At 41.1% G+C, this 11,902-nt stretch overlaps 1 protein-coding gene across 3 annotated transcripts; it reads right to left on the reverse strand.

The window, feature by feature from the left end:
* Positions 1 to 1,382: 1,382 nt before the first annotated feature.
* Positions 1,383 to 10,952, reverse strand: msrb3 (methionine sulfoxide reductase B3). Of its 3 annotated transcripts, none has more exons than XM_034112369.2 (7): positions 10,862 to 10,952; positions 7,778 to 7,894; positions 3,971 to 4,079; positions 3,810 to 3,887; positions 3,494 to 3,522; positions 2,779 to 2,876; positions 1,383 to 2,049 (listed from the first exon to the last, which is right to left on the reverse strand). In XM_034112369.2, exons 2-7 carry the CDS (start codon positions 7,878 to 7,880, stop codon positions 1,876 to 1,878), a joined length of 591 nt encoding a protein of 196 aa, XP_033968260.1. In that variant the 5' UTR covers positions 7,881 to 7,894; positions 10,862 to 10,952; the 3' UTR covers positions 1,383 to 1,875. The 3 variants fall into 3 exon arrangements, with proteins under 3 accessions (XP_033968260.1, XP_033968261.1, XP_033968262.1); XM_034112370.1 differs by lacking the exon at positions 7,778 to 7,894 and adding an exon at positions 6,727 to 6,877 and having other exon boundaries at positions 10,862 to 10,914; XM_034112371.1 differs by lacking the exon at positions 10,862 to 10,952 and adding an exon at positions 6,727 to 6,877 and having other exon boundaries at positions 7,778 to 7,817.
* Between the last annotated feature and the right edge of the window lie 950 nt (positions 10,953 to 11,902).

An 11,902-nucleotide genomic window follows, 5' to 3' on the forward strand; every position in this document is an offset into this window, starting at 1 on the left:
ATACATCATATCCACTAATGCACATCTCTCCATCCTTTAAACTAAAACACTGCCTCAGTTTCCCACAGCCCTCAGGACAGAGAGTAGACCGAATGGTCTGAGGACTTGTTGCTATTTCTATAAATAACACTTGGGTGGCCTCATAATCTCCTTTCTACCCGATGGCCGCCTTATAGCCTTGATCTACTCTTTTCCTCCAGATGTTTGGAGGAAAAGGATTTTAGCACAGATGCCCCAGTAGCCCTGGTCAGTGTTACAGCATTGACATGTCTTTTTAAAGACTACCTGTCGTTCCGACCCAGTTTCTCTAAAGTCAACAGTGGGTCCAAAGAGAAGACCCCGGAGCCCCCAGGTTTATAATTGATCCCTGAGCTGCTTCTTCCGCTAAGTGCCCCCAAAACTGAACTTCAGAAATCTTTCCCCAGCCTTTCTTACTCATCTCATCTGTAAATAGATCATTTCCTCGTACCGATGCACCCCCGATGTTTGTGTGACCTCAGGACGGAGATGACATGTTGTAAAATGTTGGCGCTTTAAAATCATCCAGCTGTCCCCGACCCCTTCCCCACCACCCACGCTTTATACTGCCACTCTGCAGTCTAAACACACCTCACTTTAAAATATTCCTTATTGCATCCAGAACCTAAACGCTCTCATTGCTGAGGCTTAGCCACCAGCGGTTCCCACACTCAGAGAGCGAGCTGCTGATGGGCTGATATCACACTCTGCACGCCATACCTCCAACCTCTTGTGACTCCCATGTTACTACTAGTAACAAAGCTACTTGTCTGAAATCCAATAATAACTAGAAAACCTAGTACCCTTCAACAAGACACCTTTATGGGCAGCTGTTTTTTTTTTCTGTGGATAAATGTGTGAAAAATCCGGTATCAGTGGATGTTGCAGGACTGTAATAAGTCCATACCATCAATTTATCTGCTCCAAATAAAATGAAAACGAGGGTCAAATGTCTGGTACACTTGGATGGAAAACTAGCTTGTAATAGTTTGTGAAAGGATGTGTTTGTTTTCTGTTATTCTACACATTTCATCTTTTGTATTCTGTTTTTAATCGCATAAAAAGGAGAACAAAGGCCAGTTTGGTTATCCCTTTTTGTTTATGTGAACTTACTAAAATCTAATAGTTTGTTTATTCATTTGGCTTTTCCTTTAGCATCAGTTCATTCATTTTTATCAAAACAGCCTTTAACGGCTCACAATAAATAGAGCGCACTAGCCTTACATTTACTTTTTTACCTGCAGAACCCCATCGTGCGACACCAAATCCTAAAAGGAACTAGTAAGTACACCTTGAGCTGAGATAACTTTGTATATACACCTGCTTTCAAAAACATGAAACAAGAAAGTCAGCATTTCTCCAGGTTGTATTCATCCAGTAACTGTTTTATTGCAAGCTGTAAACACAAACTGAAATATTTCCCACTGCAAAGAAGTGAATAACAGCAAGTGACCTGAAGGCCACAGTGCTTTATTTGTCCACAAAAAGATATTATCTGTCAAAGTGTTCTCTGTCCCCTCCTGTGTCAATGTTGACAGAACCCTGCATTTCATCAAACCGATCTCTCAGTATCAAATATCACTTCAAAAATATACTCTAAGAAAATATTTTAGAATACAAAATAAGCTCTACAACTACCCAGCACTACATCCATGTTTAAACAAGCAGACCAAATGCTACTACCTTGGAAATTAAAGGGTGTTAGGGGAAGGGAAGTTCCCTTTAAGGCGATCAGCTGATACATTGTGTCTGCTTTGGAAGCTTGTGAAGGATTATATGTGGTCTGTGTCTGAGGCCTGAGCACCTTCCTTATGTTCACAACATAATCACCTATAAGTGAATCAAAAGCAGTGTCTCTCAGAGCTCCGTCTTCCCGTCGCTCGCGGAGCCGCTGGCTGCTCCACCGTCGGCGGCGGAGCTGGAGGAGGCCGCGTCTTTGGGCTGGAAACCCAACGAGGCCGAGTTAATGCAGTATCTCTTTCCTGTGGGTTTTGGTCCATCGTCAAACAGGTGTCCCAGGTGCGATCCACACTGAAACACAATGGGAAAGATCGAGCTCCAGCTTTTTATGGAGAACATGATGGCTTTACAGGAGAAGGGGGCAGTGTCAGGAAGGACCGTTGATGACATTGTTTTTTAGGCTAAAGGGAGCTGTGTTATTACAGAAAGGGATAATAATGGTCTTATGCCCTGTTACTCCCTCTAGGCCAGGAGTGTCCAAACTTGTGGGTTTATTGCCTCATAAGTGAAGTTATAAGTTATCAAAATCAATCAAATGTAAGTAAATGATGCTTGATAGAACAGCCTACATCACAGCTTTCCATAGGGTTTCAGTTAGCAGCTCATTCCTTAAAGGTTAAACAGAAGCCTCAGATTGCTTATCATAAGAGGAAATAGGAAGGGTATATTTCAAGGTTGTTGTGTAAATAAGTTATTGGGCTTTTTTCTTATCAACTTAGATTTGTTAGAACATTCAACTTTAACTGACTGAAAGTGGGTTTATTAACACATGGACACTAGTGTGTAATATATGTTTACAGATATATTTAAGAAGTACAATACAAGCTCAAGTTTCATCTTTATTTGCTGAGGGCCGATTCAAAATGTAGTTTGGACACCCCTGCTCTAGACAATGGGTGACCTGACAGGAGGTAAAGTCATTTTTTCTTCTGCAGTGCTTTGATTTGATTCGAGCAGTGACTCTGTGCTAAAGGAGCTAACAACAGATGCTGTTAGAGTGTAATGCAGTGTTCAGTGTACCTGGCTGCAGGTCGTCTCCACTCTGTGTATCCCATAGGAGAAATCATCTGTCACAGTGACGGACCCCTCCTTCACGAGGTCGAAGAAAGACGGCCAACCTGAACAGATGTTGTGTCGTGTTAGGAAGATGTCAGCACACAGGAGGACAGACATGCAGCACTGGTCGCATATTGTATGTGTGATTTAAAGACAAAATTAAGCCTGTTGATTTGTTTGGCTCACACTTGGGTCCAGACTTGAATATTCTTGCATTTCACTTCCTCAGAGGAACCCTAGCTCACCACTGAGGAGTAACACACACACTGAGAGCCAAATCAATTTGACTGGAAGCAAGACTGTGATGTTTGTGCCCCCTGCTGACTGACTGCCTTCTCGTCTCAGTATATGTGACTGTAATACAAAGCTCAGCACATTCACAACAAACTGTTTCAGTAACATCTAACAGAAGAGCAACTTATGATTAAAACAGAAGTCATCGTGTAGTCTTTAGTGATTGTATTATGTTATAAAACATGACTGTTCCTACATTAGTAAAACAATTGACTACACTGGGTATATATATATATATATATATATGCTTAAACTAACAAGAGCCCCCGATTGAGTTGTCAGTTGTAGAAAAGTAAATTAAATGTATTCTAACCCAAACACAAGAAGACTGTTTTTGTTGTATGTACATAATATATAGTCTGCATTTATATGCATTCCAACTTACCCGATCCAGAGTCAAATTTTGTGTCGGAGCTACAAAAGGAAACGCAAATGTCAACGACAATTAGTTAATTGTTTGGTTTCATCTTACATTTGTTTAATCATAGAGATCGCTCCCAATATGCAGTTTTCCATTAAAGATAACCACACACACACACACACACACACACACACACACACACACACACACACACACACACACACACACACACACACACACACACACACACACACACACACACACACACACACACACACACACACACACACACACACACACACACACACACACACACACACACACACACACACACACACACCTGAACAGCGCGGTGCTGCAGACAACACAGGTGAAGGTCCCCTCATCTTTATTATGAGTGAAGCTTCCAGTGAAGGCACTGTGGGAGATAGATGTATTAGTGAACTTACATGGCTCAATAGGATGAGCAAGTGTTGTGTTTCCAAGTGTTTATGGTGCTACCTCTCAGTTCCTCTCTCCTGGGTCACATGGTACTGAGCCGGAGTGAGGCGCTTCTTCAGCTCCTCCTTAGGGAACTTCACCGGCCATGTCTTCTTCGTCCTACATGCTCCTGAGGGGACAAAGAAGGACAAAATAAGTGTGATGTTTCTTGATGGCAATAGGAAAACAAAGTCACCATTTCATGCTAAAAAAAACACAGTTTCCTCTGTATCAGCGACTAGTGCTGTCATGTGTCAGTGCCAGCTGTTCAGGACTAACTCGATATTGTGGTCAAAGTCTTCTTTTCTTTAGAATTTTCCTGACATGAGCATATCAATGTCTGAACACGCTCACTGCTCCATAATGAACACTAAGGATAATTGATTGTGCAGGGCCAAACATAAAAAACATCTGTTTTATCCAAAAAAAGAACCTATTAGGAATTAAACATTTACAACATTAAGTGCAAAGTTAAACAAAAACACAAGAGTTAGTGCGAGCAAGCTGCAAGGAAGCAAAGCGTGAGTCATATTTTTCTGTTAGCATGTGTTGTGTAGTAGCATGTGAGGAGAGCTACATGTACACACTCAACAGATGCTGAACTCAAGAAGAAATACAACAAATTAAGCACCCTGCTGAGTTTTTTCAAAACATATTGCACTACACATTACACAAAGCCAATTTCAAAAAGCCTTTGTGGATTTCTATGTTTGAAAGTACTTTAAAGGTCCCATGTCATGCTTTTCCGGTTATTACCTGTCCCCGTGTGTGTTATGAAGGTTGTATGCATGTAAACCCTCAAAGTACATCCTGTAGCGAGTAAAACTAACACAGAAAATACCTCCCCAAAACGCCTCGTTGGAGATTTCTAGTTTTCCATTGTTTACTTCCTGGGTATCGCTACGTAATAGCGATAGCCAATAGCCACGCCCAGAGCTATGGCCGCACCCTCTGCCAGCCTTTCACGAAACAAAGCTTCCCAAAACCTTTCAGCGATTCATGCCGGGTATGCACAGCGTAGGGCACTGAAGAACGATGCTGTTCCTGCTTTGTTTGGACTAGCGGGAGATTCGGGTACACAACCTGTAAGTATTCATTGTTGCTTGTGTATTTATGATGTTGAAAACAAACAAGGTATCTACCATGACTGTATAAATGGGTGAACGTTTTTCAGGCTACTACGTTGGGATGGCGGAGAAATGCTCTCCGCAGACCCATGCTCACAGCGTTCTAAACCTTTTTCTTACTCAATATCAAGCCACACTTATTGTTTTTACTTCGGCTATGAGTGTTTGTGTGCTCAGGATGAGTTTCGCTTGTTCTCGCTGTATCGCCGACACGGAAGCCTCTCAACGTCCCGACCAATCAGAGCACACTGGGCTCACGGGGGGGGCCCATACTTTACAGAGATGCTGTATGAGAAACCAATGTGAGTTTGGAAAATTGCACTATATAAATCTATTTTAGTAGACCTCAACAATGGAATTATGACCAGTAGAAATGGCCATGACATGGGACCTTTAAAAACATGACATTTTACATTGAGAATTCCACAGAGGGGCTGTATCCCTTATAAGAACCCTTTATTTTCATAAATATAAGCATACCACTTTGGAAGATTTTAAATGCCAAAAAGAAAAAAGATTCAAACAAGAGAAATGTAGGATTTTAATCCCATCATAAAATCAAACCACAACACTTCAGTGTTATCCAGCAGAGAGCAGTATAGTACTGCTAAAAGTAAATACAAAACGTCTTCTTTTTTTTGGTGAAAGGGATCATACAAACCCATTATCCTTAGAGCTAAAATTATTAGAACTGTCAGATCTTGTTGAAGGCAAAAAAACGTTCAATTACCTGGGAATATTCAGATATTGTTCAATGAAAGACAAGGGAATTGTTATTTACGTGGTTCATTTATATTCACTAATGTTAGGGTGCGCACAACAAAGAGAAGTTTTTGTGTTTCTGTTTGTGGGGTGAAGATCTGGAACAATTTGAGTGAGGAGCGAAAGGGATGTCCAAACATCAAACTATTCAAAAAGAGGTATAAAGACACAATTCTCACAAGGTACAGGGAAGAAACTGCTAAACCATAACTGTTTATATTCTTGTTTTGTATTCTATTTACGAATTTGTGTTTGTATGAATTTGTGTATGTACATATGTATATATATAGAGACCATTCTCCTAACTTGCCTGTATATATTATATGAATGATTATATAAATTATTCAAGATTATAAGTATACATTTATATTGTATGTTAACATATATTAAGATGTAAAAAAAAAAAAAAATGGGAGAAGGGGTCGGATTAAATAAGTGTAAACTTCTTCCGACCCCTTTTCGGACGTGTAATTAGCTAAAGCTTTGTTGTTTATTGATATCAGACAATGATACTACAGATTATTCAATTATTAATTAAATATTTCGTTTTGTTATTGCATTCATTTGTATAGTACTGTATCATGTCTGTATCATCTTTTGTTTCATTTGTATTTTCTTTGGTTTTACACGCTCGAAAAAAGAAAAAAAACTAAACTAAGAATCTGACCAAGTACGGTGACATTTTGATCACTGCAACAAAAGCAAATACTCTTATACTGTTCAGAAGTAGGAGCTCTCAAGTATCGTTCACTGCAAATGTGAGAAAAGCACTAAAAGCGCTGTGATCACACGTACACTGGGACAGTAAAGACATGCGGACACACCAGCCGGCTGTTAAGGCTTTAGAGAGGCAGAGCACAGCAGGCACACAGCACCCAGTCAGTGGACCTGAGGGAAGACTGCAGGGCCTCAGAGCCACAGGCTGGCTCTTGGTTATTAGATGCAGCAGGTTGAAGCCCGACATGGCTGCTGGAGAGAGGAGCTCCACCCACCAGTAGAACCAAACCACCTCACAGCAGGGCTACAACCAAGATCTAGGCTGGATGAAGGGGAGCAGACAAGAGGGAGACACAACACAGGTCAACATGATGAACGCCATTCAAGACAAGATGAGGAAGTCAGGAACCGTTTGGGATTCCCACTGTTAATGAAGAGTTTGAAGGACATTCGTTAACAGGCACGGACACAAAACAAAAACTGTGATATCCTATGCTGCATGGATGACTCATTACTTCAATAAAACATCAATCCAGTCACCTTGAAGAAATGAAATCCGCAATGAAAGACATCTCTGAAAGTGATACCCAAGTCTACGGAAGAGGATGAGGGCCACGTGATTTTTAGATCTAACCAAAAGGGGGTTTCTTTGGTCGACTTTTGGTCAAACCTCAACAAAATAAAACATTTACATGTGGCCCCATCCTCTTCTGTACAAGTCCCTTACTGACTATAAGCAGACAATAATACCATAACAGAATTTGTGTTTGCTGAAAACAGTCCATTTTGTGCTTTGTCCTCAAGCTCAGTCTTAACCAAAATACATTGAATTTGCAAATAAGATCTGGTGGCTTTAAACATCTGAAGAGAATGCAGATACATTGTTATGAGGGGTGTAACGATACACACGACAAGTCACGATTTGGCCCAAAGTTCAAGTTCTATTAAATAAAGGACTGCACCAAGGTTTTGCACAGGAAGAATTGACAAAATGCATGTTTGGACATAAATGGAAATGGTGGCCCTTTTCAGAGATTCTAATGTATCACCGCAGACTGACCCCTAACACAGAAAACTGAAACTGAAAGAGAAAATCAACAATGAGTGGTAATGTGTTAGCTGACAGAGAGAGAGGTCCAGAGAGTAAAAAAGACAGAGAAAGAGAGAAAAAGCCAGCAGTCGCACCGGGACATGTTAATGCAGGAGCTAAGTGTTACTCTACCTAGAAGAGCAGCAGGCAGTGCAGGGTGGCAGACTGAGTGGCTGCCTTGCCCAAGGGCGTGATGCAAGGCCACGAAAAGCCCACGTCTGAGGAGGGCGGCCATGAGACACAGTCACACTGAAGAGAGAAAGAAGGAGAGAAAGACGTAGAGAAAGAGAAGCACAGCTGATGAATTACTCGTGTGTACACATCAGTTTCCCACCCTCCACTGCTGGCTTGCTTGAGTTAAAGATGTTACTTGTCAAACAGGTAGGATTTGACATTTGATTTACTCGTAGGCAAAGAACAGTGCCAGTTTTCCAATGAGAGACGAAGATCACCAAAGGGCTTTGTTTTTTTAACACTGAATAACAACAAATAAGCAGTGAGTGAACTCCTGACATTTTCTGCTAATGTGAGATGTCACATATAACGAAAGACTGATCGTTTGGGGCAAAGAAAAAGCATAAAAAATTAGCTTTTAGTTAGTCTCAATGTTGCCGAGTAATTACACTGAACAAAAATATAAATGCAACACTTTTGTTTTTGCTCCCATTTTTCATGAGATGAACTCAAAGATCTAAAACATTTTCTATGTACACAAAATAACAATTTCTCTCAAATATTGTTCACAAATCTGAAAAAATCTGTGATAGTGAGCACTTCTCCTTTGCCGAGATAATCCATCCCACCTCACAGGTGTGGCATATCAAGATGCTGATTAGACAGCATGATTATTGTACAGGTGTGCCTTAGGCTGGCCACAATAAAAGGCCACTCTGAAACGTGCAGTTTTGCTTTATTGGGGGGGTCTGAAAACCAGTCAGTATCTGGTGTGACCACCATTTGCCTCACGCAGTGCAACACATCTCCTTCGCATAGAGTTGATCAGGTTGTTGATTGTGGCCTGTGGAATGTTGGTCCACTCCTCTTCAATGGCTGTGCGAAGTTGCTGGATATTGGCAGGAACTGGAACACGCTGTCGTATACGCCGATCCAGAGCATCCCAAACATGCTCAATGGGTGACATGTCCGGTGAGTATGCTGGCCATGCAAGAACTGGGATGTTTTCAGCCTCCAGGAATTGTGTACAGATCCTTGCAACATGGGGCCGTGCATTATCATGCTGCAACATGAGGTGATGGTCGTGGATGAATGGCACAACAATGGGCCTCAGGATCTCGTCACGGTATCTCTGTGCATTCACAATGCCATCAATAAAATGCACCTGTGTTCGTCGTCCATAACATACGCCTGCCCATACCATAACCCCACCACCACCATGGGCCACTCGATTCACAACATTGACATCAGAAAACCGCTCACCCACACGACGCCACACACGCTGTCTGCCATCTGCCCTGAACAGTGAAACCCGGGATTCATCCGTGAAGAGAACACCTCTCCAACGCGCCAGACCCAATCGAATGTGAGCATTTGCCCACTCAAGTCGGTTACGACGACGAACCGGAGTCAGGTCGAGACCCCGATGAGGACGACAAGCATGCAGATGAGCTTCCCTGAGACGGTTTCTGACAGTTTGTGCAGAAAGTCTTTGGGAATGCAAACCGATTGTTGCAGCAGCTGTCCGAGTGGCTGGTCTCAGACGATCTTGGAGGTGAACATGCTGGATGTGGAGGTCCTGGGCCGGTGTGGTTACACGTGGTCTGCGGTTGTGAGGCCGGTTGGATGTACTGCCAAATTCTCTGAAACGCCTTTGGAGGCGGCTTATGGTAGAGAAATGAACATTCAATTCACGGGCAACAGCTCTGGTGGACATTCCTGCTGTCAGCATGCTGTGCTGTGTGATAAAACTGAACATTTTAGAGTGGCCTTTTATTGTGGCCAGCCTATATAAAAGGCACACCTGTGCAATAATCATATAATGATATGCCACACCTGTGAGGTGGGATGGATTATCTCGGCAAAGGAGAAGTGCTCACTATCACAGATTTTTTTCAGATTTGTGAACAATATTTGAGAGAAATGGTTATTTTGTGTACATAGAAATTTGTTTAGATCTTTGAGTTCATCTCATGAAAAATGGGAGCAAAAACAAAAGTGTTGCATTTATATTTTTGTTCAGTGTAATTTGATTAATGCATGACATACAACCTCCTCATTTTCTTCTGTTGTAATTTTTGTACAATGCAACACCTATATTTAATAGTTTTTAAATGGTCTATTCATACACTCCTTTCAATTATTTAAAGAACTAAAGATGTGGTGCAAGCTTCTACCACTAGATGTCAGTTGTTTTGTGTAGCAAGTGATTAGGTAGGTTGGAAATTATTTCATGAAGAAATATATTAAAAGCCTTTTTTTATGGTTCAAATTAAAACTATACGTATAAGGCCTATTAGCTATATTTCAAGTGAATATAGCACACTCTAGTAGGACTCTTTAATTTCACAGAACATGAATGATATGGTTAAATTATAATAATTTTTAGTTGTCTATTTGATGTTGTTTTTCTTGGACATTATTTATGTCATTTGACTTTATAAGTTACGTGTAGCTTAGTTATGCATGTGTTCAATTTGACACATGAGTGCATATATTTATTAGTAATTGTAAACCGACCTTCAATTATGTTTTATTTTTTATTCTAACGTTATGCAAATCCGAATCAGGAAATACCACCGGTTTAACTTTGCCGAACTCCGAGTCACATTACAATTGAATTACTAACTTGACCTGAATCACAAGTGCGCCACATTGGAACAGAGGGTGTGTTGTCGTGGAGGTTTCTATGCCGGACAGGAGCTCCATACCGGGGCTGGTCTACTGACTGGTGTTACGTAGGCTAACGTTACCTTGGTAAAAGTTATTGTACCATATTTGGGTATGTTAGCAAACTGCTGCCTGTCTGTGACTACTTTTGCTTGCTAACAAATAACCAAAAAAATAACATGCATGAAAAGTGACACTATCTTGTAGTTTTGTCAGTCTTTTCTCGAATAGACGCTGTTTTTCCTATTAGCTTCACGTCATGTTTTGAGCTGCTACATCCCGATAAAGCACATTTTCGTCACGGTTAAGCTAACGGTGACTATCGTACCCTAAATGACTCCACAAAATACAAAAGCCTGAGCTGACATTTACCTGAGAGAAGCAGCAGCAGCAGGAATATGATGTTGATAGTGAAGCTTCGAGTCGCCAGCTTTAACTTGCAGTGTCAGGTCTGCACAGAAAATGAGATCAGAATCAGACACACGGGCTAGCAAGGCTAACACGCTCCGTAGACCAACAGGCTGTGTGTGAATAACTGAGTGCACATCTCCAATTATGGCCAGGACCCCAGCCTCGTCACAAGGTGATGTAACCTGATTACAAACAAAACAGCCAACTCGCACTCACTCATCCCATTGAAATAGGAAAACGTTTCCTATTACACCAATAAAACGACTTTTACCTGGCCTACTCAATGTTAATAAGGATGAATACAAATATTACTTTCTATTTGGCTGCCTATTTTGGCTTTTGTTGTTGGGCAGACATGCTTGAAGGCCTATAGACTATAGATAGGAGAGTTGGTTGGACTTCACAAAAACATATCACACAGAGCCAAACCAATGAGGTGTTTTGGGTATAAAAAAACTAGACACCTGTAACTGAGATAGTTATTTCGGAATTTGACATTATTGTTTAAAACTTGAGATATTATGTATATTAAAAACTTAAAACAGCCTCGTCATAGAGGAGTAAACGCTAAAGTACAGGCTGTTTCTAGAATGTTCCTGCCCCACGTGTGCACATAAAACCAGCACAACAAGCACAATTTAAAAACTCCTAATAAACCTTTAATTTGAGCTGTTTGTACAATTGACAAATTACATTAAAACGTCTGTGTCTTCTTAAATGTCCGTAGTATTGAACACCCCCCCCCCCCCCCCCCGGCTAGCAGGTTAGGGATACCCCAAACATACAATGTAATGGAAATAAAGCTGCATATAATAGTACATGTTGCAATTATATCAATGTACAGTGTTTACATAAAATACAGAGGAAAATAATGCTTTCATTTAAGATGCATTTAAAGGTGACGCACAAGGCTGGAGAAGTGTCATCACGTGTAACCAACATTTACATTCGGCCTCGTTACAGTCAGTGTGGGCTAAAACGTACAAAAATAGATTACAGTGA

This window comes from Pseudochaenichthys georgianus, chromosome 23 (assembly GCF_902827115.2).
Source record: "Pseudochaenichthys georgianus chromosome 23, fPseGeo1.2, whole genome shotgun sequence".
Taxonomy (NCBI): Eukaryota; Metazoa; Chordata; class Actinopteri; order Perciformes; family Channichthyidae; genus Pseudochaenichthys; species Pseudochaenichthys georgianus.

Coding starts and splice junctions, on each gene's coding strand:
- msrb3 (XM_034112369.2), bottom strand. CDS start 7,880: ATGGCCGCCCTCCTCAGACGTGGGCTTTTCGTGGCCTTGCATCACGCC. Junction 3,888..3,970: donor CAGGAGAGAGGAACTGAGAG/GTAGCACCATAA, acceptor TATCTCCCACAG/TGCCTTCACTGGAAGCTTCA. Junction 3,523..3,809: donor TGCAGCACCGCGCTGTTCAG/GTGTGTGTGTGT, acceptor TTCCTTTTGTAG/CTCCGACACAAAATTTGACT.